The sequence below is a fragment of the Pan troglodytes genome, chromosome 7 (assembly GCF_028858775.2).
Source record: "Pan troglodytes isolate AG18354 chromosome 7, NHGRI_mPanTro3-v2.0_pri, whole genome shotgun sequence".
NCBI classification, from domain to species: domain Eukaryota; kingdom Metazoa; phylum Chordata; class Mammalia; order Primates; family Hominidae; genus Pan; species Pan troglodytes.
In genome coordinates this window covers 107427412-107449288 of record NC_072405.2, presented here as the reverse complement: position 1 = coordinate 107449288, position 21877 = coordinate 107427412, and the positions used below count along the sequence as shown (strand labels likewise).

The following is a 21877-nucleotide window of genomic DNA, read 5'->3' as shown; positions in this document are numbered from 1 at the left end:
CCCACCATTCGAATTCATGCCTTTTGACCCCTTATATGATTCAGATCTCCAGGGTCAGGGGCAAGTCACACCTTTGGACAGTATAATGGTTATCTATTGAGTACTTACTAGGAGTCAAACACTGCCTTTATATATATCACATATAAATCACACACACACACACACACACACACACACACACACACACACACACACATATATCCTCCACAACAATCCTATGAAGAATATGAAGAAGGTCATTTTATTATTGCCATTTGTCCATCAATTTATAGAGTGCCTCCTATGTGCTGGCCCCTCCCCACAGATAAGGAAGCTGAAGCTCAGAGCAGTTAAGTAATGTGTACAGGGCGAACGAGCTAGTTAATGGCAGAGCATGTTATGAACTGGGCCACCTGACTCAGGCATCTGATGCTTAGCCACTGTGCCTAGTGACTTTTTATGCTGAGCCTAGGAATCAGCTCCAGAACCCCTGAGGTGGATATAACTCAAAGGCCTATGGCCAGGGGAGCTCTGGTCTGCACCCCCCAGAATCGCTGGGTATAGCTGGATTATTCATGGCGTCTCAAGAACCATATGGAGGAGAGGAAAGAAAGCACACATAGCCCTTTGGCCTCGATTTATTTATTTATTTATTTATTTATTTATTTATTTATTTATTTATTTTTGAGACGGAGTTTTGCTCTTGTTGCCCAGGCTGAAGTGCAATGGCGTAATCTCGGTTCACCGCAACCTCTGCCTTCTGGGTTTAAGCAATTCTTCTGCTTCAGCCTCCGGAGTAGCTGGGATTACAGGCATGTGCCACAATGGCTGGCTAATTTGTTTATATTTTTACTAGAGACAGGGTTTCTCCATGTTGGTCAGGCTGGTCTCGAACTCCCGACCTCAGGTGATCTGCCCACCTCAGCCTCCCAAAGTGCTGGGATTACAGGCATGAGCCACCATGGCCAACCCAAGGCCTGGATTATTTTAGACACAGCATGGAGGTCGCCTTCTCTAGGCCATACTGGGTACTTTTCAGAACCATCACAATTCGTTATTTGGAGTTAAGTTTTGAACGCATGAGTAACCCTGAGTGAGGTGGGCAGCAGTCATCATCAACCTCGGTTGGTTGAGTTGATGTGTTTCATTCATCAGTGTTCTTTGTTCCAGATGGAAGCTAAGGCAGAAACACGAAGAGCATGTGGATTGGACAATGGAGGTGGGAAGAAGACAAAGGGGAATACACGTGTTTGGGTAAGGGGGTCACCCAACAAAGAGAGGTGCTCTGTTAATTTTGGGGGAGAAACACTGAATGCCAAGCAGGAGACAACCAAAAATAAACTTCGCTGCCTCTCAGTTTTACCAAAGACTAATAAGGCTTCTGGGGATCTTCAGAGATAGCATGTGTAAGACCCCTCTGGGTTATATTCAACACCCCAAGTATGAATCCCCACTCATACTTCCTTGCTGGGCTGCTTTGTGCTAGTTACTTAATCTCTCTGAGCCTTAATTCTCATTTGTAGATGGAGATTGTCTTATCTCACAGGATCCCCATGTGGATGAAGGGGTGTGGTCCTGGATAAGCTCTCAGTGAACAGCAGTTCTTATTTCACATGGTGGGAGAAGAGGGTCTGTATGCTGCACCCTCCTGAAGTGACTTGGGCTTGGCTGCTGCTTTTGAAAGACACAAATTGTTACTTGTCATTTGATAGCCAAAAGGTGCTCCCTGCAACTGTGCTTAAACATTGTCTTATGTTAGTTAGGACACAAGGCTGGCCTGCTAGGCCTTGGAAATGGGTGTGTCAGTGAGTTTATGCCACCTTCCCATAGTGGCAGAGGTGGGAAGGAAGCTGGCAGGTGAAGGGTTACATAAGCAAAAGTGGGCAGTACCCACCTACGTGTGTTGGCACCGGCATCGGTTCCCTTGGAGGTGGTTCCTTCTGCCCTAGAATGACCCTGTTGGAGTCAGATCAACTGATAATCAAAGCCCTTTACAAAAACAAGGTCAGCCCCCTGCAAAGAAAGCTCCATTTCCAGTGGGGCCAAGGTCCTGTTTATTTCATCTGTGGCTTTCTCAGTTTAGTAGGATGCCTTTGATAAGCTGCAGTCAGCACCCCCAGTGACCCTTAATGACAGCCTGACTCAGCCAAATGCTTCTGGTCTCAGGTTATGGATGAATACCCACTGAACTCTGGATACAGATCTCTGAGGCTGTGCAGATTTCACATCCCTCTTGAAAAATGAAGTGACAAAGTCCCTGTTTAATTCAGGCCCTTGCCACTTCCCCATGTCATACATTCTAGCCTTCAATTATGGCTTTTGGAGAAATGCTTCCACAATGATGGTTCTGGTGCTTGCTAATAAATTTCCATGATCTGTTCATCTTCTTAAGGAGGCTCAGTTGAGTCAGGCTCAGCTAACCAGGGGAGCTGGGATAAGCCCTCTCTACATTCTCAGACATGATAGAGGAAAGTTGTGCCCTCCAAGAAGGTTGTTAATTGATGGTCATCCTCTTAGCTTCTTTCAGACTTCTTTCATTACATGTGGTCCACATGAAAAGTATTATTTCTCTATCTCAAACTGGAGGGAGTAGAATAGCTTTGGCTAATGTTTGAGTGTTTGTTCAAAGTCAGGTGCTGGTCTAAGTGCTTCTCATGAATGAACTCACTAATCCTCATCTGCCCAGAGGTAGCTGATATAATTATATTTGCTTTGCAGATGGAGGAATGAGGCACAGAGCAGTTGAGTAACATGACTTGTAAATGGTGCTACCAGGTCCCAAAGCCAGGTGCTCAAACACGAGAACTCATGCTTTTACCTAGAGCACTGAGCTGCCAATCATTATTGCTTGGGATTTAACAATGACCAAGTAATATAAAGCCCCTCCCTGTCAGGAGTAGGGCCAGAATTTCCACTTAGGCAGAGCTAGAGGCAACTGTGGGGTAAAGGGGATGACTAAGAGGCTTGCCCTAAAGCTGCTTTTTCACAATTTACATAAAACTGAGAACATGTTCATGACCCACATTGCTATGGTTTGAATGTGTTCCCCAATGTTCATGTGTTGGAAACTTAATCCCTAGTGCAAAAGTGTTTAGACGTGGGACCTTTAAAAGGAAGGTGATTAGGTCATAAGGGTTCTGCCTCCATGAATGAATTAATGCTGTTGTTACATGAGTGGGTTAGCTATTGTGAGAGTGGGTTCCTGATAAAAGGATGAGATTGACCTCATTTTCTCTCATGTGGACACATGCTCTCTAGCCCTTCTGCCTTTGCCGTGGGCTGACACAGCAAGAAGGCCCTCACCAAATGCAGCCCCTCTATCTTGGAATTCCCAGCCTCCAGAACCATGAGCCAAATAAATTTCTTTTCTTCAACATATTATCCAGTCTCAGGTATTCCGTTATAGCAGCAGAAAACAGACGAAGATACATGTCAATGAATGGGGGTACGTGTCTGATGTGCTAAAGCCCTTCCTTTCATGCACGTCCCTGTGAAGAGACCACCAAACAGGCTTTGTGTGAGCAACATGGCTGTTTATTTCACCTGGGTGCAGGCGGGCTGAGTCCGAAAAGAGAGTCAGCGAAGGGAAATAAGGGTGGGGCCGTTTTATAAGATTTGGGTAGGTAAAGGAAAATTACAGTCAAAGGGGTTTGTTCTCCGGCGGGCAGGAGTGGGGGTCACAAGGTGCTCAGTGGGGGTGCTTTTTGAGCCAGGATGAGCCAGGAAAAGGACTTTCACAAGGTAATGTCATCACTTAAGGCAAGGACCGGCCATTTTCACTTCTTTTGTGGTGGAATGTCATCAGTTAAGGTGGGGCAGGGCATATTCACTTCTTTTGTGATTCTTCAGTTACTTCAAGCCATCTGGGCGTATACGTGCAAGTCACAGGGGATGCGATGGCTTGGCTTGGGATCAGAGGCCTGACATTCCTGCCTTCTTATATTAATAAGAAAAATAAAACAAAATGGTGTTGAAGTGTTGGAGTGGCAAAAATTTTTGGGGGGTGATATGGAGAGAGAATGGGCGATGTTTCTCAGGGCTGCTTCAAGTGGGATTAGGTGCGGCCTGGGAACCTAGAGTGGGAGAGATTAAGCTGAAGGGAGGTCTTGGGTAAGGGGTGATATTGTGGGGATGTTAGAAGAAACATTTGGTGATGGCCTGGATACGGTTTTGGATGAATTGAGAAACTAAATGGAATAACAGAAGGAGAAAAACAGGTATAAAAGGTCTAAGAATTGGGATAACTCAGGATATCTGATTAGAGAGTGCCTAAGGAGATTCAGCATAGTCCTGCCAGCAAAGATTATTTATTTACTTCAAGAGTTAAGAGTGGCAGTTTGGGGATAGCATCAGGAGATATCAGCTGTGATGGCTTGGAAAAACAGTGTAAACTGGCAGTGTAAACAAGAGCAGGGCATGTATGAGTAGTTGAGAATGGTGAATAGGAGTATGACTAGACAGAAGATAGTAGGGATGACAAGTTTTTTTGGGGGGCACAGTCTAAGTTTGTCTGGTGTCTGGAATGAGACTGGGGCCTAATAAAAAGGAGCGTCTATACAGGAGCTCAAATGGGCTGTACCCTGTAGCATTCCGAGGACAGGCCTGAATTCTGAGAAGGGAAAGTGGTAAAAGTATTGTCCAGTCCTTTTTAAGTTGGTGGCTGAGCTTGGTGAGGTGTGTTTTTAAAAGACCTTTAGTCCATTCTACTTTTCTTGAAGACGGAGGACCGTAAGGGATATAAAGGTTTCACTGAATACTAAGAGCCTGAAAAACTGCTTGGCTGATTTGACTAATGAAGGCTCGTCTGTTATCAGACTGTATAGAGGTGGGAAGCCTAAACTGAGGAATTATGTCTGACAGAAGGGTAGAAATGACTGCGGTGGCCTTCTCAGACCCTGTAGGAAAGGCCTCTACCTATCCAGTGAAAGTATCTACCTAGACTAAGAGGTATTTTCGTTATCTGACTCAGGGCATGTTGAGTAAAGCTAATTTGCCAGTCCTGGGTGGGGCAAATCCTGGAGCTTGATGTGTAGGGAAGGGAGGGGGCCTGAATAATCCTTCAGGAGTAGTAGAATAGCGGATGGAACACTGAGAAGTTATTTCCTTGAGGATAGATTTCCACGATGGAAAGGAAATGAGAGGTTCTAAGAGGCGGGCTAGTGGCTTGTACTATAGCATAGCCTGCCTTTGCTGGTGTGTGGCGATTAGGCCTGGTGGAACCGCCATCAATAAATCAAGCGTGATCAGGGTGAGGAACAGGAAGGAAGGAAATTTGGGGAAATGGGATGAATGTCAGGTGGATCAGAGAGATAACAGTCATGGGGGTCAGGTGTGGTATCAGGAATAATGTGGGAGGCCGGATTGAAGTCTGGGCCAGGAAAAACGTTAATTGTGGGAGACTCAACGAAGACTGAGTATAGCTGAAGGAGCCAGGAAGCAGAAAGTATATGCGTCAGGTATGAGGAAGAAAATAGATTTTGGAAGTTATGAGAACTATAGAGAGTGAGTTGAGCACAGTTTGTGATTTTGAGGGCCTCTAAAAGTATTCATGCAGCGGCAGCCGCTGCAAGCAGACATGAGGGCTAGGCTAAAACAGTAAGGTCAAGTTATTTGGACAGAAAAGCTACAGGGTGTGGTCCTGGCTCTTGTGTAAGAATTCTGACCATGCTAACCATGCCTAGGAAGGAAAAGAGTTTTGTAGAAGGCGCTGGGGTTTGAGAGATCAGTCAGACACGATTGGCAGGGAGAGCACGTGTGTTTTTATGAGAATTATGCCGAGATAGGTAACAGATGAGGAGGAAATTTGGGCTTGATTGAAGTAATGGGAGCTGTCTGTGAAGCTTTGCGGCAGTACAGCCCAGGTAATTTGCTGAGCTTGATGGGTGTCAGGGTCAGTCCAAGGGAAAGCAAAGAGAGGCTGGGATTAAGGGTGCAAAGGAATAGTAAAGAATGCATGTTTGAGATCTAGAACAGAATAATGGGTTGTAGAGGCAGGTATTGAGGATAGGAGAGTATATGGGTTTGGCACCACGGGGTGGATAGGCAAAACAATTTGGTTGATAAAGCGCAGATCCTGAACTAAATTGTAAGGCTCTTCTGGTTTTAGGACAGGTAAAATGGGGGAATTGTAAGGAGAGTTTATAGGTTTTAAAAGGCCATGCTGTAGCAGGTGAGTGATAACAGGCTTTAATCTTTTTAAAGCGTGCTGCGGGATTGGATATTGGCGCTGAGTGGGGTAAGGGTGATTAGGTTTTAATGAGATGGTAAGGGGTGCATGATCGGTCACCAAGGAGGGAGTAGAGGTATCTTATACTTGTGGGTTAAGGTGGGGGATACAAGAGGAGGATGCAAAGGAGGCTTTGGATTGGGAAGAAGGACAGCAATGAGATGCAGCTGTAGTCCAGGAATAGTCAGGGAAGCAGATAATTTAGTTAAAGTGTCTCAGCCTAATAAGGGAACTGGGCAAGTGGGGATAACTAAAAAGGAGTGCTTAAAAGAGTATTGTCTAAGTTGGCACCAGAGTTGGGGATTTTAAGAGGTTTAGAAGCCTGGCCGTCAATACCCACAACAGTTATGGAGGCAAGGGAAACAGGCCCTTGAAAAGAAGCTAATGTGGAGTGGGTAGCCTCCATATTGATTAAGAAGGGGACAGGCTTACCTTCCACTGTGAGAGTTACCGAAGCTCGGCGTCTGTGATGGTCTATGGGGCTTCCGAGGTGATCCGGCAGTGTCAGTCTTCAGCCGCTAAGCCGAGAAGATCTGGGAAGGAGTCAGAGAGCCTTAGGCCAGAGTTCCAGGGGCTCTGGGAGTGGCTGCCAGGTGAGTTGAACAGTCCGATTTTCAGTGGGGTCCCACACAGATGGGACGCGGCTTAGGAGGAATCCCGGGCTGCGGGCATTCCTTGGCCCAGTGGCCAGATTTCCGGCATGTGTAGCAAGCTCCTGGGGGAGGAGGTTCTGGAGGAACGCCTGGCTGCTGCGGTTCAGGCGTTTGGAAGTTCTCTTGTGCTGGAGATGTGGCTGGGGTTTGTCTCACAGTGGAGGCAAGGAATTGCAACTTTTTTCTATTATTGTACACCTTAAAGGCGAGGTTAATTAAATACTGTTGTCGGGTTTGAGGGCCGGAATTTAATTTTTGGAGTTTTATTTCAGAGCAGATTGGGTAATAAAATGTATTTTGAGAATAAGATGGCCTTTTGGCTTTTTAGGGTCTAGGGCTGTAAAGTGTCTCAGGGTTACTGCCAAACAAGTCACGAACTGGGCTGGATTTTTATATTTGATGAAAAAGAGCCTAAACACTATCTGATTCGGGATAAAGAAAAAGGAGCATTAACCTTGACTATGCCTTTAGCTCCAGCCACCTTTTTAAGAGTAAATTGCTGGGCAGGTGGGGGAGGGCTAGTCACGGAACGAAACTGTAAGCCCGACCAGGTGTGAGGAGGGGAGGCGATAAAAAGATTATAGGGTGGAGGAGCGGAGGCTGAGGAAGAATTGGGACCTAGCTCGGCCTGGTGAGGAGGGGAGAGGTCAGATGGGTCTGTAGAAAAGGAAGATTAGAAAGACTCAGCAACGCTTGGGGTTGGGACTGAGGGGACAGGCCGGAGGGAAAGAAGGAAGATTTGGGACGAGTTGCATTGGGCACAGAGACTAGGAAGGGACTGATGTGTAAAAGAATGCCTGGACATCAGGCACCTCAGACCGTTTGCCTATTTTACGACAAGAATTATTTAAATCTTGCAGGATGGAAAAATTCAAAGTGCCATTTTCTGGCTATTTGGAACTACTGTCGAGTTTGTATTGGGGTCAAGTGGCATTGCAGAAGAAAATAAGGCATTTAGGTTTTAGGTCAGGTGTGAGTTGAAGAGGTTTTAAGTTTTTGAGAACACAGGCCAAGGGAGTAGAAGGAGGAATGGAGGGTGGAAAGTTGCCTATAGTGAAGTGAAGGAAGCAAGCCTAGAGAAAAGAGAGAGTAGAGAAACAGAGGGAAGGGGTTCGGGGGTTCTTACCTTCCAGAAAAGTGGGAAAAGGGGTTGGGGCGCAGAGATAAGAGGTCAGGGCGTGGAAATAAGGGATGGGGTGCAGAAATAAGGGGTTGGGGCATGGAAATAAGGGGTCAGGGCATGGAAATAAGGGATTGGGGCACAGAGATACGAGGTTGGGGTGTGGAAATAAGGGATTGGGGGTTCTTGCCCCCTAGAAAAGCGGGACTTGCCGCTAAGGGTGAAGGAGAAGGGGTTGAGGGGTACTTGCCCCTCCCCCAGAAAAGCAGGACTTGCCACTAAGGGTGAAGGAGAAGGGTTTGAGGGGTACTTGCCCCTGCCCCAGGAAAGCAGGGAAGGGGTAGAGACAAGGAGAGAAGGGGTTGAGGGGTACTTGCCCCTGCCCCAGGAAAGCAGAGAAGGGGTAGAGACAAGGAGAGAAGGGGTTGAGGGGTACTTGCCCCTCTCCCAGAAAAGCAGAGAAGGGGTAGAGACAAGGAGAGAAAGGGTTGAGGTACTTGCCCCTTCTCCAGAAAAGCGGGACTTGCCGCTAAGGGTGAAGGACGAAGGCAGGTGTCCCTGCGTGGTCTGACACCCTTGAAACGTGGGTGTATAATCAGAGAGGTGTCCCTGCAATGATTAAACACCAAGGGAAGCTGCCTTCCCAGTCTGTGACCAGCGCCGGAGTTTTGGGTCGACGGATAAAACGTGTCTCCTTTGTCTCTCCCAGAAAATGAAAGGAATTGAAATTAAGAGAAGGGAGAGATTGAAGAATGGAAAGAAGAAAGTGGTTGAGGGACAGTAAGAGAGGTTGGAGAAGAGAGTAAGAAGAGGCCGCTTACCGGATTTGAAATTGGTGAGATGTTTCCTGGGCTGGTCGGTCGGAGGACCTGAGGTCATAGGTGGATCTTTCTCATGGAGCAAAGAACAGGAGGACAGGGGATTGATCTCCCAAGGGAGGTCCCCCGATCCAAGTCACGGCACTAAATTTCATGCGTGTCCGTGTGAAGAGACCACCAAACAGGCTTTGTGTGAGCAACATGGCTGTTTATTTCACCTGGGTGCAGGCAGGCTGAGTCCGACAAGAGAGTCAGCGAAGGGAGATAAGGGTGGGGCCGTTTTATAGGATTTGGGTAGGTAAAGGAAAATTACAGTCAAAGGGGGTTTGTTCTCTGGCAGGCCGGAGTGGGGGTCGCAAGATGGTCAGTGGGGGTGCTTTTTGAGCCAGGATGAGCCAGGAAAAGGACTTTCACAAGGCAATGTCATCACTTAAGGCAAGGACTGGCCATTTTCACTTCTTTTGTGGTGGAATGTCATCAGTTAAGGTGGGGCAGGACATATTCACTTCTTTTGTGATTCTTCAGTTACTTCAGGCCATCTGGGCGTATACGTGCAAGTCACAGGGGATGCGATGGCTTGGCTTGGGCTCAGAGGCCTGACACTTCCAATCCATGTTTTTATAATACCAACATTTTCCTGCCTAATGTGAAAGAAAATGAAGCATGGGGTCAGGAGGCTTTGAGGATAAGAGTGAAGTTAGTGTTAAGGGTCTGGAGGTCTCAGTATATCAGTGAGATATTACTAAGGTGACATGAAAAGAAATTCTAGTTCACATCCTTGGCAGAGGAAGCCCATGTTGGGAAATTGTCTGGCAAGGATGAAGTCAGGCATGACTAGGTGGTAGGGAAGGTGCAGAGATGCTTGAGAGGACACACCCTGCATTGCTTTTCTCTTCTGGGAGTGGCTGTGAGGGAAATATACAGTTGTATGGTAGGAATTTCCAAGCTTTAGGCATTGACCTCTGCTTTCCTAGGGATATATTCATTAGGCAACCAACTGGGAAAAGGTAAGGGTATGGATGTGGGTTAAGGACACTAACTAGAAGTAATAAACTGACCACTGAGTAAATTAATTCTCAGTCTTAACAGCCAGCCCTCCCTGTATATACTCCCACTCTCGCATGAATATTTTTGTTGGTTAGCCTGCTCATTGCAAATGCATTGCCAGTTCACTGCAAAGAGAAATCTCAAATCTTGCAAAAGATGCATTGTTTTGTGAAGCTGATTAAAGTGAGTTGGAGAACTGCAGAAAACACATACCAAGTCATCAACAAACATTGTTTGGCAGGGTTGGGACAGTTAACAATTAAAGAAGAGAAACAGCACAGCATGGAAGGTGGTTTAAAAGAGTTGAATATTAAAGGATACAAAAGGCCTTTGGGAAAACTGATGAAGACTTCTATGCAACGCTTTTGCAGAGGTCCTCAGTATGATCATGTTGTGATTCAAATGAGAATGCTATGATGTGTGCTATCGTGTCAGTCACCCACCTCTGAGGGCCAGATTCATGTGCTCATGCTCTTTCCTCTCATCACAGCCAAGGCTGCAGGATGGAAGGCAGTTCTCTGTGGGCTTCCACACTCAGGACTCCTGCTCTTCACTTCCCTCCTGGGTTTCTCTATGCTGTAGACACCAGCACTGCTTCCCAAACAGACACAAGTAGCCCAGAAGTGCTGGGAGCAATAACGGCCCCAGGAACAACCCATAAGCAATGTAGGCAAGGAGCTGATGGAGAAATAGTCCTCCAGTCAGTCCCCAGGTGGATAATTCTGAGATGCATTCTATGCCCTCCTCACAGGTTACTGGTGAGGCTACATCCTAGCTGTCAACAGGAGTGACCTTGATAATAATGCACCCTGCATTGCATTTCTTTTTTTTTTTTAGATAAGATTTATTTAATTATTATTATTATTATTTTAAATTATACTTTAAGTTTTAGGGTACATGTGCACATTGTGCAGGTTAGTTACATATGTATACATGTGCCATGCTGGTGCGCTGCACCCACTAACTCGTCATCTAGCATTAGGTATATCTCCCAATGCTATCCCTCCCCCCTCCCCCCACCCCACAACAGTCCCCAGAGTGTGATATTCCCCTTCCTGTGTCCATGTGATCTCATTGTTCAATTCCCACCTATGAGTGAGAATATGCGGTGTTTGGTTTTTTGTTCTTGCGATAGTTTACTGAGAATGATGATTTCCAATTTCATCCGTGTCCCTACAAAGGACATGAGCTCATCATTTTTTATGGCTGCATAGTATTCCATGGTGTATATGTGCCACATTTTCTTAATCCAGTCTATCATTGTTGGACATTTGGGTTGGTTCCAAGTCTTTGCTATTGTGAATAATGCCACAGTAAACATACGTGTGCATGTGTCTTTATAGCAGCATGATTTATAGTCCTTTGGGTATATACCCAGTAACGGGATGGCTGGGTCAAATGGTATTTCTAGTTCTAGATCCCTGAGGAATTGCCACACTGACTTCCACAATGGTTGAACTAGTTTACAGTCCCACCAACAGTGTAAAAGTGGTCCTATTTCTCCACATCCTCTCCAGCACCTGTTGTTTCCTGACTTTTTAATGATCACCATTCTAACTGGTGTGAGATGGTATCTCATTGTGGTTTTGATTTGCATTTCTCTGATGGCCAGTGATGATGAACATTTTTTCATGTGTTTTTTGGTTGCATAAATGTCTTCTTTTGAGAAGTGTCTGTTCATGTCCTTCGCCCACTTTGATGGGGTTGTTTGTTTTTTTCTTGTAAATTTGTTTGAGTTCATTGTAGATTCTGGATATTAGCCCTTTGTCAGATGAGTAGGTTGTGAAAATTTTCTCCCATTCTGTAGGTTGCCTGTTCACTCTGATGGTAGTTTCTTTTGCTGTGAAGAAGCTCTTTAGTTTAATTAGATCCCATTTGTCAATTTTGTCATTTGTTGCCATTGCTTTTGGTGTTTTGGACATGAAGTCCTTGCCCATGCCTATGTCCTGAATGGTAATGCCTAGGTTTTCTTCTAGGGTTTTTATGGTTTTAGGTCTAATGTTTAAGTCTTTAATCCATCTTGAATTGATTTTTGTATAAGGTGTAAGGAAGGGATCCAGTTTCAGCTTTCTACATATGGCTAGCCAGTTTTCCCAGCACCATTTATTAAATAGGGAATCCTTTCCCCATTGCTTGTTTTTCTCAGGTTTGTCAAAGATCAGATAGTTGTAGATATGTGGCGTTATTTCTGAGGGCTCTGTTCTGTTCCATTGATCTATATCTCTGTTTTGGTACCAGTACCATGCTGTTTTGGTTACTGTAGCCTTGTAATATAGTTTGAAGTCAGGTAGTGTGATGCCTCCAGCTTTGTTCTTTTGGCTTAGGATTGCCTTGACTATGCGGGCTCTTTTTTGGTTCCATATGAACTTTAAAGTAGTTTTTTCCAATTCTGTGAAGAAAGCCATTGGTAGCTTGATGGGGATGGCATTGAATCTGTAAATTACCTTGGGCAGTATGGCCATTTTCATGATATTGATTCTTCCTACCCATGAGCATGGAATGTTCTTCCATTTGTTTGTATTCTCTTTTATTTCCTTGAGCAGTGGTTTGTAGTTCTCCTTGAAGAGGTCCTTCACATCCCTTGTAAGTTGGATTCCTAGGTATTTTATTCTCTTTGAAGCAATTGTGAATGGGAGTTCACTCATGATTTGGCTCTCTGTTTGTCTGTTATTGTTGTATAAGAATGCGTGTGATTTTTGTACATTGATTTTGTATCCTGAGACTTTGCTGCAGTTGCTTATCAGCTTAAGGAGATTTTGGGCTGAGACAATGGGGTTTTCTAGATATACAATCATGTCGTCTGCAAACAGGGACAATTTGACTTCCTCTTTTCCTAATTGAATACCCTTTATTTCCTTCTCCTGCCTAATTGCCCTGGCCAGAACTTCCAACACTATGTTGAATAGGAGTGGTGAGAGAGGGCATCCCTGTCTTGTGCCAGTTTTCAAAGGGAATGCTTCCAGTTTTTGCCCATTCAGTATGATATTGGCTGTGGGTTTGTCATAGATAGCTCTTATTATTTTGAAATACGTCCCATCAATACCTAATTTATTGAGAGTTTTTAGCATGAAGGGTTGTTGAATTTTGTCAAAGGCTTTTTCTGCATCTATTGAGATAATCATGTGGTTTTTGTCTTTGGTTCTGTTTATATGCTGGATTACATTTATTGATTTGCGTATATTGAACCAGCCTTGCATCCCAGGGATGAAGCCCACTTGATCATGGTGGATAAGCTTTTTGATGTGCTGCTGGATTTGTTTTGCCAGTATTTTATTGAGGATTTTTGCATCAGTGTTCATCAAGGATATTGGTCTAAAATTCTCTTTTTTTGTTGTGTCTCTGCCTGGCTTTGGTATCAGAATGATGCTGGCCTCATAAAATGAGTTAGGGAGGATTCTCTCTTTTTCTATTGATTGGAATAGTTTCAGAAGGAATGGTACCAGTTTCTCCTTGTACCTCTGGTAGAATTCAGCTGTGAATCCATCTGGTCCTGGACTCTTTTTGGTTGGTAACTATTGATTATTGCCACAATTTCAGATCCTGTTATTGGTCTATTCAGAGATTCAACTTCTTCCTGGTTTAGTCTTGGGAGAGTGTATGTGTTGAGGAATTTATCCATTTCTTCTAGATTTTCTAGTTTATTTGCGTAGAGGTGTTTGTAGTATTCTCTGATGGTAGTTTGTATTTCTGTGGGATCGGTGGTGATATCCCCTTTATCATTTTTTATTGTGTCTATTTGATTCTTCTCTCTTTTTTTCTTTATTGGTCTTGAGCAAATGGAAAACAAAAAAAGGCAGGGGTTGCAATCCTAGTCTCTGATAAAACAGACTTTAAACCAACAAAGATCAAAAGAGACAAAGAAGGCCATTACATAATGGTAAAGGGATCAATTCAGCAAGAAGAGCTAACTATCCTAAATATAAATGCACCCAATACAGGAACACCCAGATTCATAAAGCAAGTCCTGAGTGACCTACAAAGAGACTTAGACTCCCACACATTAATAATGGGAGACTTTAACATCCCACTGTCAACATTAGACAGATCAACCAGACAGAAAGTCAACAAGGATACCCAGGAATTGAACTCAGCTCTGCACCATGCGGACCTAGTAGACATCTACAGAACTCTCCACCCCAAATCAACAGAATATACATTTTTTTCAGCACCACACCACACCTATTGCAAAATTGACCACATACTTGGAAGTAAAGCTCTCCTCAGCAAATGTAAAAGAACACAGATTATAACAAACTATCTCTCAGACCACAGTGCAATCAAACTAGAACTCAGGATTAAGAATCTCACTCAAAACCGCTCAACTACATGGAAACTGAACAACCTGCTCCTGAATGACTACTGAATACATAACGAAATGAAGGCAGAAATAAAGATGTTCCTTGAAACCAATGGGAACAAAGATACAACATATCAGAATCTCTGGGACGCATTCAAAGCAGTGTGTAGAGGGAAATTTATAGCACTAAATGCCCACAAGAGGAAGCAGGAAAGATCCAAAATTGACACCCTAACATCACAATTAAAAGAACTAGAAAAGCAAGAGCAAACACATTCAAAAGCTAGCAGAAGGCAAGAAATAACTGAAATCAGAGCAGAACTGAAGGAAATAGAGACACAAAAAACCCTTCTAAAAATTAATGAATCCAGGAGCTGGTTTTTTGAAAGGATCAACAAAATTGATAGCCTGCCTGCATTGCATTTCTTCCTCTCCTCCCTCTCCTTGGTTCCTCAGCCATGCTACTTGGATCTCCTGCTGAGTCAACCAACAGCACACAAGTCCTTGACTTGGGATTCACTTTGGGGGGTAGTCAAGTCACTATATAGTTTCTCAGAAAGCTCATATCTAAGCCTCCTTTCAGTCTGGGTTCCAAGAATTAGCTCAAAGTTTTAATAGTAATCTATATAGTGTTATATGTAAGATAAAATAAAAATTTTCATAATTTTTAGCTTAATTTTTAAAGACACAACCCTAATCAAATCTTTTCTTGCTTATTCATTATAACTTTTTTTTATATTTTAAGTGGATTTACTTTAAATGATCTTTTCCTGTCAGAAAATGGGGGCCATATATATATATAGATATAGATATATAGATAAACTCCCATCTGCAATTGTTTTTTTTTTTTTTTTGAGATGGAGTTTTGCTCTCGTTGCCCAAGCTGGAGTGCAATGGCAAGATCTTGGCTCAACACAACCTCTGCCTCCCAGGTTCAAGCGATTCTCCTGCCTCAGCCTTCTGAGTAGCTGAAATTACAGGTATGTGCCACCATGCCTGGCTAATTTTGTATTTTTAGTAGAGATGGGGTTTCTCCATGTTGGTCAGGCTGGTCTCGAACTCCTGACCTCAGGTGATCCTCCCACCCCGGCCTCCCAAATGCTGGGAGTACAGGCATGAGCCACCGCGCCTGGCCCATTTTTTTTTTTTTTTTTTTTTTTTTGAGATGGAGTCTTGCAGTGTCGCTGGGGCTGGAGTACAGTGGTGCAATCTCGGCTCACTGTAACTCTGCCTCTCATGTTCAAGCAATTCTCCTTGCCTCAGCCTCCCAAGTAGCTGGGATTACAGGCACCCACCACCATGCACGGCTAATTTTTTTGTATTTAGTAGAGATGGGGTTTCACTATGTTGGCCAGGCTGGTCTTGAACTTCTGACCTCATGATCTGCCTGCCTTGGCCTCCCAAAGTGCTGGGATTACAGGTGTGAGCCATTGCAACCAGCCACCCCCACCTGGAATTCTATAACTCACTTTTTAACTTATGTTCTATGTCTTTTTCCATTCATTAAATATTCTTCTAAAACATGCACTCCATCTTGTGACTGGGCCATAATTTATATAATCAATATACTATTGTGATATTTTGAAGTTGTTTCCATTTTTAACAGTATCATAAACAAAGGTGAAGAGAATAATGCCAATGTGTGAACGTTGGGCAAGTTTTCAATTCTTGTGCCTCAGTTTCCTTATCTGTCAGGTGGGGACAAGAATGGACAAACCTCATAGGGCTACTGTGAGGATTGAGCACATTAATACTTTTATTTCTTTATTTATTTATTTTTATTTAACTTTAAGTTTTGGGATACATTTGCAGAATGTGCAGGTTTGTTACATAGGTATACACGTGCCATGGTGGTTTGTTGCACCCATCAACCTGTCATCTAGGTTTTAAGCTCTCATGCATTAGGTATTTTCCTTACACATTAATACTTTTAAAGTGTTCAAAACAGTGCTTCACTCTACTCAGCGGTCTATAAAAGTTTGCACTGATGGTGATGGTGATGATGATGTCTCCTCTTTCAATGAATGGCCATTGTCCACCCAGGTACTCAATCCAATCAATTCTCAAGACTTGTGAGTTATACTTCTTGATTTTGTTCACTTCCTCCACCCCTCTGCCACTGCCCTATTCAGGCTACTCTCCCCTCTGCTTTTGTCCTATCTCCTAAGTGGTCTCCTTGCCTTGAATTTTGAGCCCTTCCAATCCATTCTCCACCCCTTAGTCGAAGTGCTTTTTCTAAAACAAAACTCTAAATAGCTCAGCTAATTTATATTCTTATTAGCATTGTATGAGAATACCTATTTCCCAAAACTTTACTATCTATAATTATTTTTAAAACATTTTTGAAAAATGGTATTTTATATTTTGTTTCTTGGCAAAGATTGAGCTTTAAAAAACATACGTTTGACACTTTTATCATTCCCTTTGTATGATGTCTGTTTGCGTCTTTTGCCCTAAAAGGCCTTCAATATTATGACGTAGTAAATGCTATCTATGTTGTGCAGCATAAATTTGAAGTTGGCTGAAATTCGCCTTGGCCAGCCTTGGCTCTGGGCCTAGGACCCTCCAGATAAGCCCTTTTTATGGTAGCTTCTAAATGTCATGTGCCCATCTGTTTTAATTTGGCCCAGTCCATGAGGACTTGAGAACAGGACTCCTTGAAGCACATAATAATCATTGCCTCAAAGTGGCCCGTTCTTCATCTCTGGATGGCTTCCCATAATCCAGCTCCTTCCGGATGGCCATTTTTAGCTGAGACAACCATGCCATTTTGAAGCCTGCTGCTTTTGGAGGCTAAATATAATTTCTCTGGGAAAGGGGCCAACTGCGACAGTTTATTTCCATTTGGCCTATGTCTTGAGGCAAGACTGAATGTGAGAGGAAACCTGGAGCCAGTGCGAAGAACAGCATGGCAGCATCAGGCACCAGCCACCACTGTCCACACACTGCCCGGCGTGCGGGATCCAGAGTCCACGCACACCCCCACGTTGGAACCCCCAGAGGGGATAGGCACCTTAGTCACAGCACGCTGCAGGACAGGTTCTTTCAGGCTGAAATGATAGGGCTGGCTGAGTGTGTGCCTACCCAAACCTGACAGGAAGATTTTGCCTAAATTCAATTTCTCCTCATCCAATGAATAACCGTAGTCCACCCAAGAATTGCTAGTTCTTGAAAAATGAAATCATTCATAAAAAAATGAGCAGCATATTTTAAGGTTATAAAACTCATCAAACATTAAAAGGTGAAGTATATATTTGGATATTAACAATGGGCTTAATCTTTTACTTATTTATTTATTTATTTTGAGACAGAGTTTTGCTCTTGTTGCCCAGGCTGAAGTGCAATGGCGTGATCTCAGCTCACCGCAACCTCCGCCTCCTGGGTTCAAGTTATTCTCCTGCTTCAGCCTCCTGAGTATCTGGGATTACAGGCATGTGCCACCATGCCCAGATAATTTTGTATTTTTAGTAGAGACAGGGTTTCTCCATGTTGGTCAGGCTGGTCTTGAACTCCCGACCTCAGGTCATCCGCCCACCTCGGACTCCCAAAGTGTTGGGATTACAGGCGTGAGCCACAGTGCCCAGCCAATCTTTTTTTAAAGAAGTAGCATAAAATATATGTTAAACACAAATACTAAAAAATATGCCAAAAACCCTATAAAACAAATAACTAACTAAAGTGAATTGTTACAGGATGCTGATATATGCATCCCATACAGGATGGTATTTCATACTTCTTGGGAAAACACGTCAAGCCTTCTATGATTCAATTCCTGACCTTTTCAGTCGTGATCCTCCCCTCATCCTGAGTACTATACTTACCTCTCCAGCCATATTGAACAGCTCCAGCTCCCCAACTATGTCATACTTTTGCATATTCTATTTTATACTTTTGCATATACTAGCCTCTGTACTTTTGCATATGGTATTTTCTCTGCCTGGGTTGCAACTGAAAAACTTCTACTCTTCTTTCAAAACCCAGACTCAATCCTCTTTGACCCACCCAAATAGAAGTAATTAGTCACCCCTGTGTTCTGGTATGGTTTCCAGTTCACACCTTTGTTTTAGCACTACATTTTCCATGCTTGCGTCTCCTCTATTGGAGTGTGAAAACTTTGAGAGCAGAGACTGTCTTTAGTTATTCATTCATATCCATTCAACAAATATTTGCTAAGTGCCTATTATGTGCTGCGTGACTTGTCTTTGCATTCGTTATATGTACTCTGCTGAGCATGGTGCTGGGAAATGGCAAGTGCTAAAGCATGGGGGATGGGTGGGATGGAGTTATTGAAGATGGCCACATAGCCTGTCCTTAGCATGGGAGACTCGCCCTCTGCTGCAGTGTTATTGAACCATCCTGGGCTTTTTCTCACTACTCACAGGTGGTATTTCTTCATGTGATGTCACTGCTTGGAAGAGAGGTAATATTCCCCCATTCCACCCCACCTCAGAACTCCTCATCACTTCCTGGCCTCCCAGCCTCACTCTGTGTCCAGAGATTCCAGATGCAATCAGAACAATTACCTGAATAGTCAACTTCTTCCCCCACAACTGACTTGCTTTCCCAGTAAAGACGGTGTCTTGTCACACCCAGAAGGGCCAAAGTGTGCCCACTTCCTGGCACCACTATGGACAGAATCCTGGGAGCTGTGCTAGGAGAGCATGTCACCAAGAAATGGCAGGTCATAGGAAGTGGGGGCAATATCTCTTTTTAAATCAAAGAGAGAGGACTGTAAGTACAAGATCCACAAAGATGGTTTTGATGACTCAAGTCCTGATACTGTTTGGAGAGGTTGTTACTGGGGACAGGGGAGGGAGACAGGGAGGGAATGGGAGGGGAGAACAGAGAAATGCATGACCCAGTCTGCCATCTACCATTGACAGGAGGATGGGAGGTGCTTTTTCTTTTCTGCCATTTATGCTTTCATTCTTGATTTTCCATACTCTAGATCCCCAGGGCCTTCCTTCCATAGAGTCCTCTGCCCTCTATCAGCTTGATCTATTTCTCAGACACCCAAAGCAGCCTCACTGACATAAACTGTTTATCCCCAACCTGATCTGTGATTGCACCTCACGTTGGCCACTGGGCATAGATCAGCATCCTGTAACCATTTGTGCTAGTTAGTTATTTTACAGGGTTTTGGGGGGTCTATTTTTGATATTTGTGTTAGACATATATTGTATTCTCCTTCTTTAAAAATAGATTAGGCCCATTGCCAATACTGGTCATATACTTCATCTTTTTATGTTTGATGAGTTTTATAACATTGATATAAATGAGCATACATATGCCACTCATATTTTACACTTGAAACTTAAAAAAATATTGCTTGGAGCATTTCTGCCAAAAGACAGCTTTTAGGATTTTAAGACAGAATCCTTATCAGGATCTCCTGGGGATGCAAAATTTAGCTTTTAGTAGCTACCTGAAAACAATCATTCTTTATAAAACTCAATGTCTCCTTTCAGATCTTTTGAGGGATGTTGGGAAGATCCCTCTGCCCTCTCCCTGGGGCCCATCATATGTTCTGCAACAGGCTAAGTTCCTGAGTTCTCAGGGGGACTGCACAGGAGTCTGCACCAAATGGACATCCAGGACACCCCTGCATCCTAGACTGTGTGTTTCTTATACTATCCAAGTGGACTATATTCCTACATGGAGATTGAGTCTTAGTGATGCTTTTCACAATAGTGGTGGCATCTCCAGGGGAAAAGTCACATCATAGTCCAGTTTGGAGGGTTGCCGAGCCACTCACTTTCACGTTTAAGTTTCCAAATCCCGAGTGTGTGAGAAATTAATCACTGGACATCTCGGGAGATAGAGTGCACACTGGTGGTTATGAATGAAGCTTCATTTAAGCAAGTTATTACACCTTTAAGGTATAATCAACTAACTGCATCTGGGATCCCACGGTGATGGACTTATACCCAACTCCATAGCCTTAATAAAGTGAAAAACAGACAAGAGCTCAGACTTTATTTTAAAATGTACATGCTTTTGCTTTCCATTTCTTAGAAAAAAAATGCATACATGAGATAGTAGAGTATAATGAGTAGAACCAGGGGCTCTTGAAGTCAGAAAAATCGAGTTTAAAACCTCAAATCCACACTTTGTAGGTGGGTGACCTTGGACATTGTCTTACTTTGTTTAGTGTTGCTGTAACAGAATACTTGAGACTGGGTAGTTTATACAGAAAAGATTTATTTGGCTTATAATTTTGGTGGCTGGAAGGTTCAAGATTGGGCAGCTGCATCTGCTGAGGGCCTCAGGCTGCTTCAACTCATGGTGGAAAGTAGAAGGGCAGTGGGTCTGTGCAGAGATCACATGGAGAGATAGGAAGCAAGAGCGCTGACTGAAGCAGCCAGATTCTTCTTAGCAACCTGCTCTCTCCAGAACTAATCCATTCCTGAGAGCGAGAACTCAGTCCAGAAGAAGGGCCCTAATCTATTCATGAGAAATCTGCCCCCGTGATCCAAACATCTCCACTAGCCCCCACCTCCTAATACTGCCACACTGAGAATCAAACTTCAACATGAGTTTTGGAGGGGACAAACGAAAGCAGACATATTGTTTAATTTCTCTCAGTCTCAGATTATTCAGCCGTCAAATGGAGATAATCACACTGACCTCACAGAACTCTTAAGAAGAGTCAAGGACACAATGGATCTAAGTGTTCAGCACAGCACCTCGTAGCTAGAACTCAGTCAACAGTAGGAAGATAAGGAAATGAAAACCAACCTGGCTTTTGAAAGGTTTGAAATATTGAAGAGAGATTTTCCTAGTCTAATTGAGATCTCCAGATTTCTTCTTTTGCTTGGTGCCTGTACAGGTTGCTGTCTCTAAGTCAGTGGCTGGAGCAAGTGCAGCATGGCTGGAACTCCGTCGCTGTCAGTGAGGCATCCGCTCAAGGACGGCAGCCTACTGCACGCCAGCACCTTGCTCTAGGATTGCCTCAGCTCTTTCTGTGGAAACCTGGAGCCTGATGATAAATCCCTCTTACTTGAGGTAACTTGGAGGCAGTTTTTTAAAGTTAACATAGTTTAAATAAACCATCGATCTAGAAGCTAGATCAGAAGATGGAAAACTTTTTATATAAAGGGCCAGGTAGAAAATATTTTAGGCTTTGTGGCCCATATGGTCTCTGCTGCAACTATTCGATTCTCATAGCATGAAGGCAGTCAAAGATAATACATAAATGAATAGGTGTGGCTGAGTTCCAATAAAATTTTATTTATGGGCACAGAAATGTGAGTTTCATATCATTTTCTTGTGTTGTAAAATATTCTTCTTTTAATTTTTCTAAAAGGACATTTTAAAATGTAAAAAATACAAAAATAGGCAGTGGACTAGATTTGGCCCACGGGCCATATAGTTTGCTGACCCTGATCTAGAAAGATGTTTTGTTAAAAATGAAATTTATTTTTCACAGCTCTAATGATTTACTGAGAATTGTGACGAAGTAGTGATATGTTGCCATTTTATTTCAGAGAAATTCTGACCTAAGCCTGAAGGAAATTGCTTTCTAACAAAATAAAATACATTTATTGAATCTTAGGAGATAAGGTTCACATCTTTTATATGTGGCTTAATCCCCACCTGGGGCATACAGGACAGTAAGACCTTTAGATTTTACCTTTTTGTTAACTAAGCATGGTCTCAGGCTTTGCCATATTTTGTTTAATTGGGAAGTTTAACATTAGAAGACATGGGGCAAAATAATAACAAAGCAACAACAAA

At 43.4% G+C, this 21877-nt stretch overlaps 1 protein-coding gene and 1 long non-coding RNA gene across 3 annotated transcripts in view; one reads left to right on the top strand and one right to left on the bottom strand.

Moving 5' to 3' along the window:
- Positions 1–8905, top strand: part of LOC134810683 (uncharacterized) — a 364401-nt gene extending 355496 nt beyond the window's left edge. The window contains exon 4 of the long non-coding RNA XR_010159288.1: positions 1150–8905. This is a non-coding gene — a long non-coding RNA (uncharacterized LOC134810683). The remainder of the gene's footprint in view (positions 1–1149) is intronic.
- CPQ (carboxypeptidase Q) overlaps positions 1–21877 on the bottom strand; it is a 619593-nt gene that overhangs the window by 32958 nt on the left and 564758 nt on the right. Inside the window, exon 9 of one of the 2 annotated variants that reach the window (XM_054656909.2) lies at positions 8984–9437. The exons of the other annotated variant lie outside the window; for it this stretch is intronic. Coding sequence (XP_054512884.2) covers positions 9415–9437 — 23 coding nt within the window. The 3' untranslated portion in view covers positions 8984–9414. Of the gene's footprint in view, positions 1–8983; positions 9438–21877 lie in introns of those variants that run through there. 2 annotated transcript variants of the gene reach the window in all.